A 22,953-nucleotide genomic window follows, 5' to 3' on the forward strand; every position below is an offset into this window, starting at 1 on the left:
CTGAATCTCTATCAAATAAAATTTACCAGATTATGTTCTTGGACTAACCGGTATTCCTGATCACTAATCCGTCTAACTAGTTAATCCATAGTATATGTCATACAAACAAAACATATAACAGTAGATTGACAGTTACGTAACACTTTACGGACAAAACATCGGGAGTAACGACTTCAGAATGGGCCTACGTCATCGCTGAGGGTGCTGACCTCATTTGCATACTTTGAAAAGTTAGAATCGGATTTAGTTCCAGTGTAGAAGCATAAATTTAATCCTTTGCCTTTCAACTGTTCATTTATCTACACAGGATTATGATTTTTATTATCAGTATTTTTTGGTCACTTACTGTTACATATATATGTGATACTAACAAAACTCCAGTAGGACTCTACAATACATCGGTAATGGCCTCCAGTCGTCACTGGGGGCCACTGACCTAATTTACATATTTTTTAAAGAGTGAACTTCGGATTAAGTTCCACTGTAAAAAAAAAACATGATATTACTGCTTTCCCTTATCATTCATGGTTATCATGTCGCAAAATCTAAATTAGACAGCTTTTTGTTCAATAGGAACTGTCTTCTTCCTCAAAAAGATTTTGAATCATTTCAAACCATTCTAAAAGCTAGAGATAGCAGTTTACATTGGGTGCTGAAAACAAAAATGTTAAAAATCGGCTCAGGGTCCTTGTTGGGGTGGGCGATTTACTAGAAGAGTTAGCCAGCCCTAGGAGGACAAAACCGCTGCCCTATCTGTGTTTGTCTTCCTCTGAGAGACTAACTCCATTACGCTTTAACAAATCATTCACGGGTACGGAACATCTGGTCAGTTTGTACCATTTTGTCGGCAGCCAAAGATGTCTCTTGCAGAGTAGTACGTAGCTGAGCATCTGATCATGAGAGTGACACGTGGGTACCCAACACTTCACAAACACAAGACCACGTGATATTCCCCAGTGGGCGTCCATGGGTGTTTGGTAGATTTCCATTCTGTGTTTGTTCAAAAACAGCTGAAAACAGTTTCATCCTCACAGACATGCTTGCCTTGCACAAATCTGGTCTGAACCAGTAGCAAACCGGTTTTCCTGTGGCTTTCGCCACTCACGTTTCACTTTCCAAAAATAACTCTTATAAAAGAAAGGAGGCACACGGAAAAGCGAGATATCATCCTTGAACCTAGCATCGCAACAACACGTTGGATAATTTCTCCTATCACGAGCTCCGATATAAGACATCATGGTTTTGAAAAGAGAAGGTAAGTTATTATGAGCTTTTTCTTATCTAGATATTTGATAATAGATGGTTTGCTTTTGTCTCCAAGAGGACATCAAAACGTTACAAAAGCGTACCAGAGAGCAAAATTTTATTCTGCTGTCGGCCCAAAATTAGTACTTTCCAAGAAAAATATTTGTTTTCAGAAAAAATATCATGTCTGAAATGTAACGGACCATTTCGTGGAATTCTCTTTTGAATGTGGATGTTATAAATGCTACAGAAAAGATTTGAGGATGGAATTCTGATTGATATTGGCGTATTGCGAACGTATATTCACATCGCATTGCGCAGTACTTTTGACATCTTTTTCTTTGGTATTCCAATCTCAGAATACTACATATTTATGATTCCTATATTCAGCGTAGTTCATTCAAATCACACATTTATTTTCTGGGCATTATTTCTGTTACAACCGGCCTCGCGAACTTTGCGTTGGGCTACTATCTATTGCTGGTGAGAGACATGGAATTTAACGTTTTCTACCAGCAGTTTTTGCAGCTGTTGAGAGAATCCCAATACATACACTGGAATGGACAGCCGGAATCCGTAGTCTTGGTTAAAACGCATGAGTCCCGAACAATGTATACAATGAATGATTCTAGGATTTTTTTTACGAACTATCATAACTCCAGTAGTTGTTCAACAAAAAGGATTTTCATCAAGATATGGTACCATGTGTACTCCACTGTCGTTCCTACAATGCCGCATTCGTCAGACGAAGAACTAGATACCCTCTGTCTATATTTTGAAAATGCCAAAATTTGTCACATACTAGTACTTTGCCAAGACAACATTTTTTGAAAATTTCTTTTAGAATGGTGCAATTTCGAGCAAAACTAAACGCCTTGTAACCTTTTGTCACACTAGTATGATAATCAACAGGCCTTTTTTCTGATATACACCAAACTGGCCGACACGGCCGCGAAATTCCACAGCACCCAACGGGGGTCAACCGTATGAGGATTCTTCGCGCTTTGATGAATACATGTTTGTATGATATGAATATTTCAAGGAAGATATTGGACTATATTGTAGGAATTTGCGGTAGTGTTACTACAAGGTCTCAAATTGTATGGCTACCAGTTATACAGATATTGCCTGTTTTGAAATAACCAACCATTGATTGAGATGCGCCAAAAATAAGTACTCAAACAATTGGATAAAATGTTGAAACAGTCAGACGTTTCAGATAGCATCCGCTATCTTTCGTCAGTGACTAAGGAAATGACTGGAAAACCAGGTTTATATCAAAACTCTGAATAGACTTGTTAATGAGGTTAAGGCAATTTAGGATATCTTGACATAATTTTCAATAATTGAGGCGGTTGGTGACGCACAAGATGATTTATTAACTGATATTACTGAATGGAAAACTAGATAAGCATGTCACTATTAATAATGTGTGACAGTAGGTGGGTAGTACGTCATCAGTTGGGGAAGGCTGGCGCGCAGATTTGTTTACACAGTCGCTTCGGCTGTCAATCATATTGATTGAATCATCGTCATGTCTATCCTTGGTCTGGTATGATAGCCTCTACCAGGCCCCGCGGATGGCTGGGAAAATAGTAGAACTTGGCCAAATAGAGTGAACAGTATGCTAAATGAGTCGGCTACGGAGAGAGGGTCAAATCTGCCATCCTAGAGCGGCAAACTGAGTATAGCAGACTAACTCCTCTTTCATGTTTTTCTGTCTATTTGGCCAATTTCTAACTCTTTTCAGCCGCCTCTGGAGCATGTTAGAGGCTACTGCTATGAGACAAGTAGATGATTACTGTCCATGCTTTTGTATTTCCCAGAACCTGATCGAGCGGACGTTTGTGAAAAATCGCGTGGATATTTTCTGGAAAAAAATAAACAAACATGCTTGTTATTATCTACCACTTACCATGCTACATTATATCATTTACCGCTCCCTAATTCTATTTCAAAATTCCTACATTATATGTCTCGACGCCCAAGTAGAAATATAATGTTTCTAGTTCTCATGGTTGTTGCCGAACTATCATAAGATACTGTAAGCCTTGTAGTAACGTTGTAATGAATTAAACATAATACGCATACAGAAAGGTTTGGCCTAGGAAAAAATGTTGTGTTTCCGAGTACCCGACCGACCCAAGAAAAAAAATACCGATCCTAATATTCTATAACCATAATAGGAAACACAAAATTGATTTTCCTAGGGCGTAGGACTGTAACATCTTCTATTAAACATAATTCCACCACACTAAAAAGATACGTCCAAACAGATCTCCAACCCAACACCCTCTAGTATAATGCATTCCTGTATATCTAAACTGTGCATACCTGGGATCTCTCACACCCACTGTTTTTCAAAGTGGCGGATTTATGTAACCTGGCGGATTAATGTTAATGGGAGTTACACTAACGTTGAGATATGTTACATGACACTAGGAAACGCCATTGCCATGCTGGTTGCAAGGAAACAGATCCACACACTGAAGGCTGTCTGGAAGTCTGTGAAGGAACAGGAGAAGAAACTGAAGGACATTCAGGCCAGGGTAGAGGTCACACGGTTGATGATCAATGGGGTAAGGAACTCAAAGTTCAAAGTTCAAACCCTGCATCCTTAGTCAAAGTTTATTGCGCAATAACTGCATATGTATGGCAAATAACATAGAATATTAACAGCTACGAACTATCTATACTAGTATACTATAGTACTAATCTAACATCATTACTCGATACATGATATATTGGAATAGTACGTTTCACATTGTTATAACACGGTTTCTCTTTTGCATAGCATTACATATATATATATTATGTATATATTGGCCTAGGTAGATAGATACAGAGTCAGGGCATGATAGAAGTACGTTGAATATTTCTTTACTCGTTCCAGGTAATATTGTTTTGTTGTTACATATAGCCAATGACATTAATCTTTTCATATGTGTAATCCATATGTATAATGACGCTCTCTTTCTAACAAAATCCTATCTCATCCTATCCTTTCATACCTTTTGATACAAAAACCACCATTATCATATGTTCACCCTAAGCTTTGTTGTACCGAGCGTATTGCAGTAATGATATATAATCTCCAAGCAGATCCTACGGTGGCAGGACGACAGTATCCATGGGCCAAAAAACATCGTGTGGCGTAACGGCAGGGTTTTCGGCCCAGAACCCAGCGGTCCCGGGTTCGAATCCCCTGATGCCACCGATGTTGTACCCTTGGGGAAGGCACTTTACACGACTTTCCTCACTCCTCAGGAATATTGTTCTCTGTACTTGGCAATATTAAAATAAGTTATGAAAAACTTGAGTGCAGTGCCACGTCGTCCTTGTCTGTCAAAAAGCGAAGTAAAAAAAAAGTTTTTAAAAAATCCCCGCATATTGTTAGATCCATGGATACTGTCGTCCTGCCACCGTAGGATCTGCTTGAAGATTAGCAGTGAGACATATTGTTTTTAGAGTTTCAAAGTAGTTCCCCGTCCTCCCTTTCTTTTCTAAACGCTTTTCTGTCTTATTATAGCCTTTGACGCTACTGTTAGTTTCCCACCAATCTCACCAATAACCCTACCCCTGCCTTTCCTTTCCCGTTTAACAACAATAGGGTAGATCGGTGAACAGAGATGGCGACACTCTTGACAAAGCTGACAAGTAATACATCGAGAAATATACCAGCGTAAGGGAGTGGACAGTGGTGTGTGTGTGATGTGTCTTGTGTATGTTCAGTCGCCGTTGTGTATGTGTTGTTTGTGTTCTTGCAGTGTTTGGAGTTTTTGCTGTACTTATAGTCTCTACCATGCTAACTACATCGGAATTCATGCCCGTAGCCAGGGGGGTTCGGGGGGTTCGGACCACCCCCCCCCCCCCCCCACAGGCTTGAAGGTCCACTTTCACAGGCTTGAAGGTCCACTTTTCAATGTTCAAGATTTTTTTCAAGGCGGACTTATTTGTATTTGCATCACCAGCAAGGCCACAGAGGTTAGAATCCTAGAAAAAACTGCTCACTTTGACTTTGTCTCTGATTTTTCTTCTCAAATTCCCTCAAAAACACAGGAAATGCCCTTTCAGAAGGTTCAATTCTTAGAATTTGAAACGCTCCAGGGTCCACTTTTTAAAGTCCAAGGTTGTTTTTTTTCAAAGCGGACTTATTTGTATCACATGGGAAATGCCATATCAGAAGGTTCAATTTTTAAAATTTTCGGGGGGGGGGGGCATACCCCCAGACCCCCCTAGGAAGCTCGCGCCTGCGGCGCTCGTCTCGCGCTTACGACGCTCGATGGTCCCTCAAACATTAAAAAGACCCCCCCTCCCCAATAAAAATCCTGGCTACGGGCATGCGGATGTAGGAGGAATATTTGCTAGGGGAGTTTGGCCTAGCCTAGAGTCCAGTCTATTTAGCTAAGAAGGCTGGACTCCAGGCTAAGTTTGGCCACCATAGGTTTTCATTGGTCGGCGCGAGGGGGGGGGGGGGGGGAGGATGTTGACCTTCCCGTCCCCTGGCCGTCTGCTGGCCAAATATTCCCCTTTTTGCCAAATTCTACGATCCGCACGCCGTAGGAAGGCCTGGTGGAGGCTAGTACTTGTATTGGCCTGTATCGTCATTATGTAACTGGTGTCACAATTTGTAAATGGCGTCCAGGTCAAATATTGATAACTGTTATTAAAGCTATATCCAAGAAGGTTTAAGACTTAAACCTCTTTGCTATATCTAAACAGTTTTAGAGGTAGTGAAAGAATAAAGTCGTCACCAACATTTTTCAGGATATTTGAGAAAAGTCAGCGGTGATCGTGACGTCAGACATCTGGGTTCGAAGAGATCACGTGTGCAGACACGTCACAGCTGATTTCATGACGTCATCCAGTACGTGGCCCAATCCTGAAGCGTCATAGCTATCCCAGGACTGAGGAAGCACTCTCAGGAATCTAGTCTATGAATATCTAAGATGACAACGTTATTTTTGTTTTGTCACGACTTATTTGGTCTTAGTTACATTTTATCTTCTTCAACAAAAATGTTATACACTAGTAACCAAATTCACTAGCAAATGAATGGCAACGTTGACACTACGGTGGCCAACAAGAACAGCGCTATTTTTGTTCTACCTTGGTTTATTTCTTTATTTTTTTCCAGCGTGAAAAAAAAAGTTATTTAGGTTGTGGGCCACCGTATTGACACACTCTCGGGAATACTAGTAAGTCTGTATGTCTGTATCTGTAAAGCCGGTATAACCGCCCTTCGGCGTAACACACCAGCTTCGCAGGCACTCGGCGCGGAAGCAGCTGGTTATATTACACTGAATGGCCTGTCACACCTAACTTTTGCACATCTGAAAAGTCCTGTGGATAGTTAGAATGATGATGTTAAGGAAGTCCTGTGGATAGTTAGAATGATGATATTACTTCTGTTTAGGGGCCCGAAAAAGTCTTCGGATGCTATTCCGTGCATTTGTAAAAGAGGATGGCCGAATTTAGATGACTTAAGAAATGGCCACCATTGGTGATCACCATCTGCATGTACTACTGTAAATGCATTTAAGTTCGCGTGGTCTTTATTTCGCCCTAAGGGGAAAATGAAGTGTTCACGGTGGTTCTAATTTCGCGGCAGTGGTTAAGTTACATACGGCTACAGGATCCTACAGTATTTTTGGACAAAAATGTTTGCGGTGGTTTTAAGTTCGCGGTGACACGGTTGCCACGAAAACCGCGAAAATAAAACCACCGCGAACATTTCTGCATTTACAGTAGTGTAGTGGTTTGAAAACACGTCCTCAAGGACATATCTTGTTAACATTTAGAGCGACGATGTTACTTCAGTTTTCTTTCAACTGAAATATGTTTATGAAATATTGCAACTGTGGAGACAAGCGTGAACCAGTGTCGAGTGAGCCAGATACATATGATGTACGAATGTATAGCATTCTATGTATACTAATCATACAAATCATTTGGAAAGATGGAACACTAGCAGCCTAGTTCAGGCCGTAAGGTTTATGCGTCTACGGACGAAAATAAATACCACTTGCTGAGGAAGTTGAGTCGGAATTTTATACCTTAGAATTTATTACTTGCAAGGCTGTGAGACTTTATCGAGGTGCATCTTGGAATGAGATCGACAGAGGGCGCATGTGTATGTCTGCTTGTGTGTGTGTGTGTGCGTCTTAATGTATGTATGTATGTATGTATGTATGTATGCATGTATGTATGTGTGTGTGTATGTGTGTGTGGGTGTGTGTGTGTGTTTGTGTGTGTGTGCATAATAATTTTGTGGATGGCATACTTTGGGAACGTCAGATCTAATGCTCTAAGGGGAAAAGACTGAGCAAAGTAAAAGAAGGTGTCTAGAAAAGTAAAGATCACAAACGTTGTGATTGGACGCGAACCATAGACTGATCCATGCATGATAACAATGGATCACTAGAGGGCGTTTCTGTGTTGCATCACCAGCTGTGCGAGAACGCACAAGAGGCCAAAGAGGGTGAAGGTTGCTGCCTGCAGGAACCACGGAAGGTTTGTTGCTTTTATCTATTTTGGATAGTACCCAGCTCTGTAAATGATAATAAAACTGAGAGACCCTGGCACTCGATCTCCTTCCTCCCCTTATGCGTGACTTCAATCGATTGTGTCAAACAGACACATGTATGCTGGTAAATATTCTAGTTATGAAGTCAAGCCGGGGTAAACAAATAAAAATCAGGTCACAGCATGGTCGCTGTCTAGTAGAATGGGGGCCTAATAAGCTCATTTGAATTCGCGGTTCCGACTACGCATGTGCAGTGTCAAAGGTGAAGGCCTCTGCCTTGTAAACAGTTCTCGTCTGACATTGTCTAGATTTGCATAACAACGCCCAGACGGGTTTTATTTACGTCTCGGGGCCTTTACCTTTGACACTGCACATGCGTAGTCGCAACCGTGAATGGGCTTATTGCCTACGTGGTGAGGGACACGTCCATATATATATACCTGATGCACCGGTGTCATTATCTCTCTCGCTATGGGTTGAACCACCACTAAATATGTTTAACAAGCTCGCCTCTGTTCTAAGGGGTTATCATCTCCATGAAAAATGGAGATATAGTTTTGGGTGTGTCTGTCTGTCTGTTTGTCTGTCTGTTTGTTTGTGTTTCCGCACTACACTGGTCAGCATAACTCAAGAACTTCTTGATGGATTACAATGATACTTGGTATGTGGGCGGGTGTTGTGAAGCCGAAGTTCAAGGTCGATTTTGGGCCCCCTGGTATGTGACCTTGTTGCATTGTGTGTTTTGGCTTTTTGTTCTTATATCCATGTAGCAACAAAGTTTTAAACCTTTGAGCAAAGATTGATTGAATTACGCTCCCCACTTGCCCCGATGTTAATCAGTGGTGTGATGGGCCGAAGGGTAGTTTAAACAAACATTGAATAATTATTAACCCAACAAAACCAATTATTGAATAATCATTAACCCAACAACACCAGTTAAGAGATATCCCACTTGTACTTTAACACGTCTACTCCTGATCACATCGTTTACAAGCTGCCCATTTTCTGAACGCCACAGTGTTTTTCAAAACGAACCTTTAGGAAGCCCTGGGGTCAAGAAAACTGATCTTACGATTGAAGGTAAGTCTATCCAATTTTCGGTGCGCTGTAGCCAACGTGTACAGCTCCAAAGATATGTTTATATTGGTAGTCAAAACTTACATTACTGTAGCAATGAGTAATCATTAATAAGTTGACAAAAGAACGTATACGATTCAAGCACCCTACAAGAAGGGGAATTCGTGATTTGCGTGACAAAACCCAGGCTTGTTCTACCACTTAACATTCTCAGGCTAAAATACCGTTCGGTAGTGCAATGCCATGTATTTGACTGATGTTACTGAAATATCTTAACCTTGCCTACCGTAAACACAGACCATGCACTACTAGAATGCTACATATTACGTTTTCTGTGGACGTAATACAAGATAAACACGATACTCTGTGTTGGCTCTGCCTTCGTAATATTGTCACTTGCACTACTCCATTGTTTGCACAAATATTGTATAATATCGAAGAAGAAAAGGCTTTATTGACACAACAATAAAGTACAACGACTTATACGCACGGTCAACTAGAAACTATAAAAAAGATATACGGAAAAATGTGTGGATACAGTTTGAAAAGCCAATTTTTCGTGACACTGTCAGGATGTTTCCTTCCGTTGTTTGATTCACTTTAAACAAACGGATGTTGCCACAAACAGGACTAATGAACATAGGACCATTTGAGTGACTTGACCCTCTTAAAAGGCACTCTTAGACTGTTTTGAAACCGTACAGAACAATGGATTTTTTGTGTAGGAGCCTCCATTAAGCAGTTTGTGTAGGGTGGTGAGGAAAAATACCTCCAAAACAATCGCTCCATCGCTTGAGAATTGCGTAGCTAAACTCCACCAAGCCTTCCTACGGCGGTATGGATTGGCAAAAGAAGGAATAATTGGCCGGGAGAAAGTTAACATTTTCCCCTCCATGTAACTGTGCCGGCTACGGTGGACAAACTCCCCTGGCAAATATTCTCCCTAAAACCCGCGGAGTTAGTCTGGTAGAGGTGTAACATAGCCTCTACCAGGCCCCGCGGATGGCTGGAAAAATAGTAGAAATTGGCCAAATAGAGTGAATAGTATGCTAAGGGAGTTGGCTACGGAGAGAGGATCAAATATGCCGCAAACTGTACCCCTATAGCAGACTAACTCTTCGTGCATGTTTTTCTTGGCCAATTTCCATTCTTTCCAGCCGCCTCTGGAGCCTGGTAGAGGCTAGTGTAACAGGGTAAACCCTCTGTGGTAAAGTAAACTTTGGCCTTTGGAACTCGGAACTGCGGCAACAATGCGTGAAGCCGAAGCCATGTGATACTTTTTAAAGTGCACAGACCAAGAGGGTTAAAGCAACAAAAACGCGGTATTGAAAGACTGAGAGCGCTTCTGGGATCCTTTCTGTGGTGCCAATAACGTATTCTCACATGGTGAGAAACGTATTCTCACATGGTGGGAAACTTTTTTTTTTTCTTGCGTGGCGACAATAGTATTACCCTTCTGGAACCTGACGTATTGCGCTTGGTTGTCTTTTTCAGACGCACTGTCTGAAGTTTTCGTGAACGTGGAACGCTGAACAGAAGAATAAACCTGAGTTGAAGATGATTTCAGGTATTCTGGCCGGCTGTTTGGTAGTGGTGCTGGTGGCCATCTTGATACAAGCCGTCAGCAGGAAACGGTAGGCTATTTGTTTGCTTGTAAATCGTACGACTTCAGCGGATATACAATATTGACTTAAAGTATAGATAAAGATTTGCATGACCTCGCTATTTGATATTCTCCAAGCAGAGGCTTCGATCGAGAGGGGTAGTTTTGTCCGGGATGTCCGAGTAAAAAATCCCGGACAAAACTACCCCTCTCGATCGAAGCCTCTGCTTGGAGAATAGCTATTTGATACAAGTCTGCAGGTAGTTCGATCAAATATTCGACTCAGTTAATGATAGTCGATGTATTTACTGGCTTTCTTTGTGACTTTTTGTGTACTTTGAGACCAAAGATCTCATCACAACGCCACACCTAGATTCAAAACTGCTGTAAAACATGGTACGTGTATAAGGATAGCTGGAGATCTTTCAATGAATGTGCCACTCTCAAGACACGCCGATAAGAACTTACTTGTCTTGTGCGGTTTCCCGACAATATCTTGTACCATACATATTGTTTGTCATGCCTCTTTCGACTAGACGGCGATCGCTGTGCGACCTTATAATTACGTCAACCAAAATCGGGATTGTGTGACCCTTGGTTTTATAACCGGGAAGCATTAAGTACGCTTTAAAATAAAAGACAACAAAACGCACAAAAATGTGTATATTATGGGGAACCGCGTCTTTATTTCGTAAACACATTCGGTTTTTTAATAATGATACTATAGGTAAATGCAACAAGCAAATGTCGTCTTGGAGTGGCTTGTGCTCTTTAAAACAAGTCTTTCTTTGTCTGGTAAATTTCCTGAGAGATCTGTCAAACATTTAGTCGTTCAGCGGTCGCATAGCGGTCGCAGACTTTAGTGAAAAGGAGGAATGTATAATAGTGGGATGTATAATATAATGTTTTATTTGCAAATTCTTGCCGTAGGGCTAATTGCAACATGAAACAATGCATAGAAAGGGTATACTGTACACATAGTGCGAGTTAACAATGTTGACAATTGGAACAAATGGCTATTCTAAGAACTACTACGGAATACAATCTACGCTTTTGGGGTTTGACTTCTTTTTGGGAAGCAGTAGAAGACGAAGCGTTCCACTTTTTTTTGTAATGAGTGGGTTTTGGAGGTTAACAGGGTTCTAGTTTTCTCTTCGTCAGTAAACGTTTGGAAATTGTGGTAAGTTTTGGTGACTTCTTCAAACATAAACATACGTTGAAACAGCAGCCGAACATTCACCGTTCCCCCCCCCCCCCCCCAGAGACCCAAATGAACCGCCCCTGGAGTCTGGACCCGTGCCGTACCTCGGGGTGGCGCTACAGTTTGCCGCGGACAGTCTCAAGTTCATCCGCTCACGACAGAAGCAGTACGGTGACGTCTTCACGGTCAAACTCGCCGGAAAGTACACCACTTTTGTCCTTGACCCGCACTCCTACAGCGACGTCATGCGGCAGCACAAGTAAGTGCAGAACATCTAGCAAACGTTAGGACACTAGTACTGTTACTAGATATGCACTAAGGCCGCGCGATTGGCACTGTAAACCTCTCTCTTTGGCACTTTCTAAAGGATGCACAACATGGTAGATGAAGCAATTCTCTGAATATTCGTTCTGTTCTGTATCGTCTAGATCAGTGCTCTTCGATGAAGAGTATTTTGGTCTAAGTAGGGTCGAGAATTCGTAACCCCTGCTTCTCGTATTAGGTCAGTTAGTCCTAAATCAATGTTTCTGACTTAGGAAGAAAGGATACTATCCTAGTCCGATTCAGGTGACCCGTAACATTAATCAGTCAGTGCAGTGCCCTTGGTATTGGTCTTAGCAAACTCTTTAAAAAGAATATGTTTGCGCTTCGTTCTTCAAGAATAAGAAGGTTCTTTATTCACAACCAAGACATACAATCACAGTAGACGTTTTGGTGAACGTCTGTCACCTTCAGCAGTGCAATACTGACTGGTGCTACTCTACACTGCAAGCTAGGTGTCGCTGCTTGCAATGCATTCCTTACCGTAAAGTATTTTCATATATGGGGTCCAAATCGTAAAATATTGTCATATATACAAAAATTGACATTGGCAAGTAGCAATAATATCAATTCTTTTGTTTTCCAGGATTCTTGATTTCAAAACCGTAGGGATGGACATAGTAGAGCGTGGATTTGGTACGACGCACTTTGAAAGGACTGGGCGGGCACACGTGCTGCACACCGCCGACGCGTACTTCCCCGTGCACCTGCAGGGAAACGCCCTGGACCCGCTCACCAACAGCATGATGGGGCATCTACAGACAGCCATGTTGGCTGACGTAGGTAAGGCTTTCACTATGGCTTCAGCCATTCATTGTTCATACGAGCCCTTTCCGTTCGTTTTTTGCACAATGCCTTGATTAAGCCTTGAGATTCCTTGGTACGTGCCTCATTTTTCTCTAGACTTCAATCGCTATGTGACCTTGTTCGTACAGTGACCAAAGAATATCAAAACAATCTTTTATATATTTGCCTATTTTAACACTGTGTGAGCTGTTGCATCTAAAGATATAGTCAAATCTATCTGTAGCATTGAGCGTCTTAAAATCTGAAGTACTTGAATTGATAAAGGTGAATAACTCATCCCGTAGGGCATCATATTTAGAGCATTCCATAATAAAGTGAAACTGTAAAGTATGTCACAAAATACACAAAGCGTTTTAAAAAGTGGTTCTTTATCTATAATCATCGCTGAAATTCGTTGAATGATCTGTACAAATCTTTGGTCGCTTAGTTGTCTTTAATAGCCTCTAATAGAGATGGGCTGTCCACCGAGTACCTGATAAGACAGCATTTTCCAAAAATATCGATGCAAGGCAAACACATTTGTGATGATTTAGGTTTATCTTCTGGTCATTTCCACTTTAACATAAAGAAGGGCCAGAAACCGGCTGGAAGAAGGCCGCCGTATCATCTCCGAAGCCTTTTAATTATTTCATATGGGGTTTTGTCTGCCAACTTTTTGAGACAGTAGTTTTCATTCAACCTTTTTGTACATTAAGTTACAGGTTTGCGTAGCAAAACCTATGTTGGATCCGTTGGCATGTGTGGTGCACATGGCCGCCATTTTGATTTTCTGACGTCGCAGGGTAGCCATACCATTTCATTGGGAGCGGTGTTTTTTGGGGTCGTTAGCGTTCTCTGTATTTTTAAAACCCTTAAGCTGCCAGGTTTTTTAGCCAAGTGAAAATCAAAAATGTTCGACCCCTGACCTCCCTCACAAAACCCGCGAAACGCCCGGCGGCGCTAACACCCCTAACTTCCCGGCTTCGCGCGCTACACGCACGCAAAGCTGTTTTGTTCTGGGGAATACCCTATCCCGGTTATAACCGGGTCCAGCACACAAGGCATATTTCTGTATCCCTAATTAAGTCGGGACTGGCAGCTTAAGGGTTAACAAATCGGCACACAACTATCACACATTCAACTCAAATAAAAATTCAATACCAATTCATATCTATAAAAAGCCCCCGTAATCGCTAAACTAACATAGCAAACCTGAAGTATATGTAGCACAAATACTTAAGTCTAGTTATCTCCATGAAAAAAGGCTTTTTCATGAGATACTGTTTTGCTTGCGTTTGGTGTCTGTGTGTATGTTTGTGTCACCGGACGCTTAAAGTCGCCATAACTGTAGAACCTGTACATGGATTGAAATGATTTTTGGTATGTGGGTGGGTGTCAGGTGGAGGAAGGTCAAGGTCGATTTTGGGCTTCCTGGCATGTGTGACTGGAACTGCAATGGCGTATTTGTTAAAATCTTAAATGTAGAAGAACTGAAGAGTGGATGAACAGATCGTCATGTTCTTTGGTACACAGGTAGGTTAGACCAAGTGGTACACACTTAAGTGCAAACTATGCAAATGAGACCGAATTTGCATAAGTTAGGAGGTAAATCGTTTGCATGTGTGTCGTCGGATGCTTAAAGTCAGCATAACTGTAGAACGTGTAGATGGATTGTAATGATATTTGGTATGTGGGTATGCGCTGGAAGGAGAATGGTCAAGGTCGTTTTTGGGCCCCCTGGTTTGTGTCCCTGGAACTGCAATGGCCTATTTGTAAAAATGTTCTAAAGGGGTTTAACTGAAGAGAGGAACAACAGATTTTCATGTTATTTGGTACGCTGGTAGGTTGGACGGAGATGTACACACTGAAGTGCAAATCATGCGAAGTTATTGTGTTTGTGTGTGTGTGCGCGTGTGTGTATGTTTGTGTCACCGTGTTTGTATGTATGTGTCACCGGACGCTTAAAATCAGCATAACTGAAGAACGTGTGGATGGATTGAAATGATATTTGGTATGTGGGTAGGTGCTGGGAGGAGAAAGGTCAAGGTCGATTTTGGGCCCCCTGGTATGTGTCACTGGAACTGCAATGGCGTGTTTGTAAATATTTTCAAAGGAGAATAACTGAAGAAAGGAGCGACAGATTTTCATGTTATTTGATACGCAAGTGGGTTGGGCAGAGATGTACAAACTGAAGTGGTAATTATGCAAATTTGGACTGAATTTGCATAAGTAATGAGGAATATCTACTTCTCCATTGTGGGTATGGGCTTTGAGGTCACATCTGTTGAATCCATTGGTCTCTTATCTAGGGCGAGTATTCCCTAATTCCCAACAGCTGGTGGTTCCGCTGCCCAAAACCAAGCAGATGTAAGGGTGGTAAGTCTACTAATGGTGTTGCAGAAAGTTATATGTATCTTTTGTTTCATAGTACGGATGTTATATCTAAAATGTAGGTACCTTTAGAACAGGTCAATACACCTGACAATAATTTATGCTAATGAGGACCTAATTCACATAATTTATGCATAATCATGTATTTCCCTAACCGTAAAAGCTGTGGCTGTCATATGTGAGATGTAGGTACCACTAGGAAAGGTGAATACACCTGGACATAAATTATGCTAATGAGGACCTCATTTGCATAATGTATGCAGAAACTTGTATTTCCCTTACCATAATAGCTGCAGATATCATATTTGAGATGTAGGTTCCTTCAGGAAAGGTTAACACACTTGTCCATGAATTATGCTAATGAGGACCTCATTTGCATATTTTATGCGTAAATGTGTATATCTCCTACCGTAAAGGCTATGGATGTCATATTTGAGATGTTGGTACCATTAGGAAAGGTAAAAAAGCCTGTAATTATGCTAATGAGGGCATCATTTGCATAATTTAGGCATATCCCTTGCCGTAAAGGCTACGGATGTCATATTTCAGATGTAGGTAATTTTAGGAAAGGTGAACACACATGGCCATAAATTATGCATTTGCATAATTTATTCATAAATGTGTATTTTCCTTACCGTTAAAGCTACGGATGTCATATTTTAGATGTAGGTACTTTTAGGGAAGGTGAATACACCTGTCCATAAAATATGCTGATGCGGACCTCATTTGTATAATTTAGGTATAACCTTGTATTTCCCTTACTGTAAAGGCTACGGATTTCATATTTGACATGTAGGTACCTTTATGAAAGGTCAGAAAACCTGGCCATAAATTATGCTAATGAGGAGTTTTTGCATAATATATGCATAACCCTTATTTTAAAAGCTACTGATGATATATTTCAGATGTAGGTACCTTTAGGAAAGCTGAACACACCTGACCATGCTAATACAGACCTTGTTTGCATAATTTATGCAGAAACTTCAGGATTCCCTTACACTACAGTAAATGCTAAGGGCGTCATATTTGAGGTGTAGGTAACGGGAGGGGAATATCCTGCATTTTCCCGAAAATGTTGCCTTTCTAGGTTCTATTACGTGGATACCCTCTGGCACACAAAACAAAACAACCAGCGGCAACAACAAATAACTAGGGAAAATAAACACATCTCATATAAAAACAAATTTCATGGAGATTTTGGGTCTTCGGACTCTTGTTTATTTTTGTTTTCATTCTATTACGACGTAATATAGGGCCAGAAACCGGTTGGAAGAAGGACGGATTGTGGTCGTTCGTCCGCCGGATCATCTCCGAAGCCTCCTTCCTCACCATCTTCGGCAGACACAAGACACAGACCGTAGAACAGGAGCGTGCACGGCTGATGGTCGTCATGGAAACGTTCTGGGACTACGACAGGAAGTTCCCACAGGTGGTGGCGGGAATACCGTTCTGGCTGTTGGGGAAAGCGAAGGAACAACGGGACTTCCTTCTGGTGAGTTTCTTTCCTTTTTTTTATAGATCTAGACTGCGTGTTTTCTTATATTAGATAAGCATATGCACGCGCACAAATACACGAATACATCGGCACGGACACTGTTCCTCATAGTAAAATAACATGCATACGATTATCACAATTTCAAATTTCAGCATAATGAAACAGAAGTGACTGAAGACAGCGATTCCTCGTAGTACGATGAGGGAAGTTACGGCGCGGTCACATGTGACGTAGGGCGTCGTACGATTTTTATGTCGTAGAATTTTCAAGCAGTCTGCGACAACCTTTTCCTTAACAAGACTGTTGAAGACACATTGATTTTATAGAACATATGCACGTTTATCCCAAAGATGCCCTCAGTTTGCAATAGCACGACAATTGTACGACGTTTGTTACTGGGCACTTAGACTTAGTTGTTAAGTTTAAATTTATTTCTCTTGTGTAGGCGGTCGAAAGCCACCGAAGTACGGCTTATTATTATCTTTGAATCATGAGAAATGGCGTTTAAAAAATTCGTAATGAACACTTTTTGAATACGACGTACACGTGTGCCTCCCCAGGCGTTCATGCACAAGGACAACCTGACGCAGAGGGACGTTCTGCAGCTGATCGAGCAGCGGGACGAGGTGTTCTGTGGAGGCGGGCTGAGCGGGAAGGAGCTGGCGGGCGCGCACTTCTCCACCGTGTGGGCATCTCTGGTGAGGCCAAACTGCGGTCTCATATACAGATAGGGTTGAGATCATCTTTATCTGAAACATATACTTATGTCATAAGATTTATATCAAAAGAGCAGAAGTTTATTTAGTTCCACATTTACATGAGACGTACACAGCCGAACAATGCCCACTTCTGCATCTCCACTGTGTGGGCCTCACTGGTACGGTCAAACTGCGTTCTTCGTGCAGTAAAACCTGTACAAATGATCACGTTTATATAACGACCACCTAGCCAATGTGACCACTTTTCGGTGATCCCTTAGATACTTTTTCCCATTAGAATCATGTCTATAGAGACCACCTGTCCACATCGGTCCCCTGAGTGGACGTCTTGGGAAGGTTTGGTCTTCGTAAAGTTCTTAGAGTTGAAATCATCTCTATATTTCAAGTCAGGTTTACATTCAGAAGACGAGAAGTTCATTTAGTTTGTAATGTTTTTCAAGCCGAATGTCTTGACATAAAAGAACTTTGCGAATCATAATATCGGTAAATCGTACCCATGCGTGATAAAATGTTGTTTTGGTGGTCTAAAGCCATTGAAGTACGCCTTTTTCTTAAGCAATTAAAATTCTTTTTTTAATGACACACATTTTACATAAGATGTATACATCCGAGAAGAAAAGTGTTTTAGATTTCTTTTGCACCTTTCTCTTATTTGTTGTGGTGTTTTGTCCGCAGAGCAACACCCTGCCCACGGCGTTCTGGACACTGTTCCACCTCCTACAGGACCCAGCCGCCATGGCTGCCGTGAGAAAGGAGGTGGAGATGGTACGACAATGTTTCCTCAGCATTTTTTTTATTCTGTCTCTAACTTATACTTAGATCCCAGTTGGAAAAAATGGCCCTGCCGAGTAATTCACTTTCGGCCGTGACCCGTACGTGGCCCCGTGGGACACCCTGCGGCTGCCGGGATATTTTGGGGCCCGGCCGGGACCCCTAATCATTTTAACCCGGCCTTAAAATCAACGCGGGACCCGGTAAGAAATAGAGTACCGTACTGCCGACTCCACTTCTTCTGTGAAAGATACTGTACATGTTTGCTATCTGAAACGTTGATTTAAACGTGATTTTTAAATCAATCCAGTTGCTTGAGTAACTGTTGTATTGTGTATCTAATTACCTGGATGTCTAACTTTCATCGAAGTAACGACTGAATTATATCATTTTGGTCATTTTTCAGGCGTTGAAGGAGACAGGACAGACAGTGTCTGGATTCAGGGACGTAGGGGAGAAAATTGACTTCACCCGGCAGCAGCTAGCCGACATGACCTGTCTCGGTAAGCCTGAAGGAACTTTTGATTCGCTACCTGTGTTTTCTACGTGTATCAATTCATCATTCCGTCTTTTAGGAATGGAGTCTGCTGTTCATCAATTTGACAATCCATTGATAATGAATGGGACAATGAAAACTACGTGGAGTGAGTGAGATGCGCGTATTATCATAGGCTGCTGCTTTTGTAACATACTGTTACATACTAACCCATGCAATTATGCAATGCTGAATGGATGAAATCATTTTGCCCTCCCACCCTCAACAAGTAAGGACGTCTACGCGTCGAACTTTCCGGCACTTGAGAAATGCGCTACCACCCCCGCGAGCGACCAAATTAAGCTCCTGTACCAAAAACAACTGGCGCTGATTGACTTTTTATTAGCATACAACTCTGTATTAACTTCATCTCTACTGAACTATCCTAAAATTGTTTTCAACTCATTAACATATCAATTCTGCGGTTTCGTTTAAAACCTGGGAACCAGATATCCGTTTTGTCACTCAAAGGAAAGACAGCGGATGCTGTCTGAAGCGTCTTATCGTTTCCAAATTCATTCAGTTGCTTAAGTAACTGTTACTTTCTGTATTTTCCCCTTTAATGCTCCAGGGAGTGTTGTGAACGAAGCTCTGCGGGTGAGCAGTGTCTCCATCATCCTCCGCCAAGCTTTGGAGGAAACCACGATAGCGCTCAACTCCGGCAGTACCTTCAAGATCCGCAAGGGTGACAGGGTGGCGCTGTTTCCACAGATCGTCCACATGGACCCAGAAGTTTACGAAGACCCAGAGGTGTGTTGAAACGTTTTACGAGTAAGATTTTAGATTGTAGCTTTTAACCGGATGTCGAGAAAATACACCGGAAGGGAAGAAATTGAATTATCATTTGCTATATTGAGGAACGTTTGACATCCAGGCTGAAAATATTAAAAGACAATTCAATCTTCACAACTGGATGGAATTCGGAGATTATTTCCGGACGTTTCGAGTGGCATCCATCACTCTTCTGGTCTCATTCATGAGTTGTTGTTTTTTCGCCCCATAGGCTTACATGTTATAATACGTGTTTTACATGTGTTCGTGATGAAGCTATAGGAAATGTGCCAATGTTATTCATTCTATGTTGAGAACATTTACCCTAGATCATGTAAAAAAATCGTTTTCATTTTCGCTACATACAATCTCTTTTATATCTATAATCTATAGCACTGCACTTAGCTCCACCCCCTCCCCCCCCCCCCCCCAAAAAGGCACTTTCCAGCTGTAAGCGCACGGCCGCATCACCCACGATGCTGGGCTGTGCACGTCCGACCTCGCGCGCGGCTGCCAAACTTAACCTGCTAATTTCTTCAGTTACAAACAGCTTTCATCAGTTTGACGCTTGAGACCAGCTTGGCTAGCTAAAAGGGAATTTCCCGGCGGAAGAAATTTTCGTATCCTATCCAGTTGTAGATATTGAATTATCTATAAATATGAATCGCTATGTGTGATAAAATCAATTTCCATATTCATTTCGAAGAGTTGAACGTTTACAATGTCAATCTGTGATAGATATTACAACACTGTCTAACACTTTTATGAAGAAAAGGTAACTAATAAACAATTATCGATAATATTTCGTAGTTTTAAATGAATGATAGATTAGCTTTGTAGTATCAATTGTTGTTTACTAGTTAATGAAATATGTTGTACCATTTTGCGAGCAATAAAGTTAGGTCCGTGTATTTACCGAAATACTCGTAATGCACGAAATACACCTTCGAAAAACACGAAATACACATGAAGATGGGTGATATCTACCAAAATACAGTATGATTTGATGTGTTAACATCATAGGGTGCTATATTTCGGCATAAAATAATACACTTATGGTCCTGGTGACATTGTTATTTCAGTAGATTGCACACATCTTCATGTGTATTTCGTGTATTTCGGTGGTGTATTTCGTGTATTTCGGTATATACACGGACCCAATAGTTCATTCATTTATTTATATGTTATTTCTAGACATTCAAGTACGACCGTTATCTGGACAACGGTAAGGAGAAGACAACCTTCTACAAGAACGGCAAGAAGTTACGTCACTATCTCATCCCGTTCGGCATCGGAACGTCCCGCTGTCCTGGTCGCTTCTTCGCCGTCAACGAGATCAAACAGTTCGTCTCCCTCATCGTCTGTTACTTCGACATGGAGTTGATTGACAGGCAGACTCCGCCCCTGGACCAGTCTCGGACTGGACTCGGCGTCCTTCCGCCGAAAACCGACCCCATGTTCCGCTACAGGATCAAGTAGCGATCAATCAATCAATCAATCAATCAATCAATTAATCAACCAATCAACCGTAGGTAACTGCTGATGCAGTCTCGGACCAGACTCGGCGTCCTTCCGCCGAAAACCGACCCCATGTTCCGCTACAGGATCAAGTAGCAATCAATCAATCAATCAATTAATCAACCAATCAACCGCAGGCAACTGCTGATGCATGGCGGCTGTAGATTTATTGGACCTTCGCCCATTCCACTAGACGGCGTTCGCGCTGCGACCTCACTGCGACCTAAATTGGAGTTGTGCAACCATTGATTTCATAACGTAATTGGACTATCATTCAAAATGTCCAAGTGACTTAAAAGACAACAAAACACACAAAGAGAAAACAAAATCGTTGTTTATCCATAAAATTCGTTAAGCGATCTGTTAAATCTTAGGTCGTGACGAGGTCGCAGCAAGGTTGATGCCATAGTAGAAATGGGTGTTATGATCAGTAGATATCTCTAGTTTTCTCTGTAGACATCATGATAAAAGTAGTCTTTCATCATGAATTAATACGCCAACATAAACGAGCAGTCAAACGTCCTTTTGCATTAAACAGCCAATAATAACTGAATCTGTAACTTATCAAATTGACTTTTATATTGTATCAATATTGTTCCAGCGTCGCGCCATATTATCAGTTAGGGTAAGGAATCTAAGGCTAGGGTTCAAGGTTTAGAGTTAGAGTTGGGTTAAGCTCCCCTCTCGCTCACTGGACCTGCGGCACACTGGCGGCGTCGCTGCGTCCGAAACTGGATTTGTGTTACCCTTGACTTAATAATGGGAATATCATTCAAAACGTACAAGTATGACCAAAAAGACAACAAAACGCACAAAGCTTATAAAGATTCGTTTTTTTGTCGATGAAATTTGTTGAGTGCTTTGTCAATTCGATCGGCCGCAGCGACGCTGCCAGCGTGCCGCGGGTCCAGTGAGAGGGGGGTGGCTTTAGCCTCCACAGAGAGACCCCTCATCCCCAAATCCGCTTGAACAGTTCCACGCCACACGAGTGTAACCGCACTTCTCTAACGTCAGGTAAACAGGAAACCCCCAAGCAGTATCAGGGCAATTATTTGGCAGGTGGCAATTGTTTAATTTGTCGTGACACCGGGATCATTACGAATGACACCTGAGCACGACACACAACACAGCAGAGCGTCTTGATAATATGCACATCGCCCACGCCAGTTTAGTTACATTCAGCTGCTAGTAACAGCTTCATTACTTTTAATTGACAGAAGAAAGTCCCGCCATCGCACGATTCCATATAGTAAACGCCTCGGAACACCATTACTGTCTCTTCGTATGAGAGCAGGTGATCATTAGAGGCACTGTGGAGGTTCACAATTAAACAAGGTTCAATATGCCAATTTGCAGACAGGAGCTCGAGGAACTGACACAAATGTATTTTCAAAAAAGAGACACACTGGTAAAGCTCAATGGACGTCATGAGAAGTCATCGCTGCTGTTATTGAGTACTCTCCAAGCAGAGGTTGGTGGAGAAGATTGTGACCTTTTTATCATATGCCCCGTTTTCTGTCCGCACAGTTGGCAAAGAAAGGTCACGATCTTCTCCACCAACCTCTGCTTGGAAAGTAACGGTCGACAATCTTCAGCCGTACTCAATGCACAGGAATAACATAACTGCCTCTTGGTGTGAGATCAGTGGGAGTATGAGCTTCATATGCCAACACGATTGAAGATTCCAAATAACAGCGAGAATTGAAGATACTTACAAATTTAGAGAACTTTTCAGCCTCGGCTCAACGAGAGACACTTAAGTAAAGGTTACTGGATGTCATGGAAAGTCATCGGTGCTATTACTGCAAATGCAGAAATATTCGCGGTGGTTGTATGTTCACGGTTTTCGTGGTGAACTCTTTCCCACAAACCCAAAACCACCGCAAATGGTCGTTCCATTGTGTGACTGTAGCGCTACTCTTGTTTAAACGCGAACTGGAAACCACCGCAAACACTCCATTTTCTCCCTACCGCGAAATCAAATCCCGCGAACA

General features: G+C 41.8%; 1 protein-coding gene and 1 long non-coding RNA gene across 2 annotated transcripts; both read left to right on the plus strand.

The window, feature by feature from the left end:
* The first annotated feature begins 1,151 nt into the window (after positions 1-1,151).
* Positions 1,152-7,286, plus strand: LOC136427314 (uncharacterized). The gene is made up of 4 exons (XR_010754396.1): positions 1,152-1,255; positions 3,688-3,824; positions 4,856-4,927; positions 6,013-7,286. It is a non-coding gene; the product is annotated as an uncharacterized lncRNA (long non-coding RNA).
* A 3,031-nt stretch (positions 7,287-10,317) lies between these two features.
* On the plus strand, positions 10,318-21,171 carry LOC136426624 (cytochrome P450 7A1-like). The gene is made up of 9 exons (XM_066415302.1): positions 10,318-10,482; positions 11,714-11,911; positions 12,560-12,756; positions 16,404-16,642; positions 17,206-17,343; positions 18,040-18,129; positions 18,542-18,638; positions 19,242-19,420; positions 20,636-21,171. Exons 1-9 carry the CDS (start codon positions 10,406-10,408, stop codon positions 20,918-20,920), a joined length of 1,500 nt encoding a protein of 499 aa, XP_066271399.1. The 5' UTR covers positions 10,318-10,405; the 3' UTR covers positions 20,921-21,171.
* The last annotated feature ends 1,782 nt before the right edge of the window (positions 21,172-22,953 follow it).

This window comes from Branchiostoma lanceolatum, chromosome 2 (genome assembly GCF_035083965.1).
Source record: "Branchiostoma lanceolatum isolate klBraLanc5 chromosome 2, klBraLanc5.hap2, whole genome shotgun sequence".
In the NCBI taxonomy this organism is placed as follows: domain Eukaryota; kingdom Metazoa; phylum Chordata; class Leptocardii; order Amphioxiformes; family Branchiostomatidae; genus Branchiostoma; species Branchiostoma lanceolatum.

What these genes read in the sequence shown, in the direction of transcription:
- LOC136426624 (XM_066415302.1), top strand. Translation starts at nt 10,406, where the DNA reads ATGATTTCAGGTATTCTGGCCGGCTGTTTGGTAGTGGTGCTGGTGGCC. An exon ending in AACAACGGGACTTCCTTCTG is followed by an intron (nt 16,643 to 17,205) that starts GTGAGTTTCTTT and finishes GTGCCTCCCCAG; the next exon opens with GCGTTCATGCACAAGGACAA. An exon ending in AAGTTTACGAAGACCCAGAG is followed by an intron (nt 19,421 to 20,635) that starts GTGTGTTGAAAC and finishes TGTTATTTCTAG; the next exon opens with ACATTCAAGTACGACCGTTA.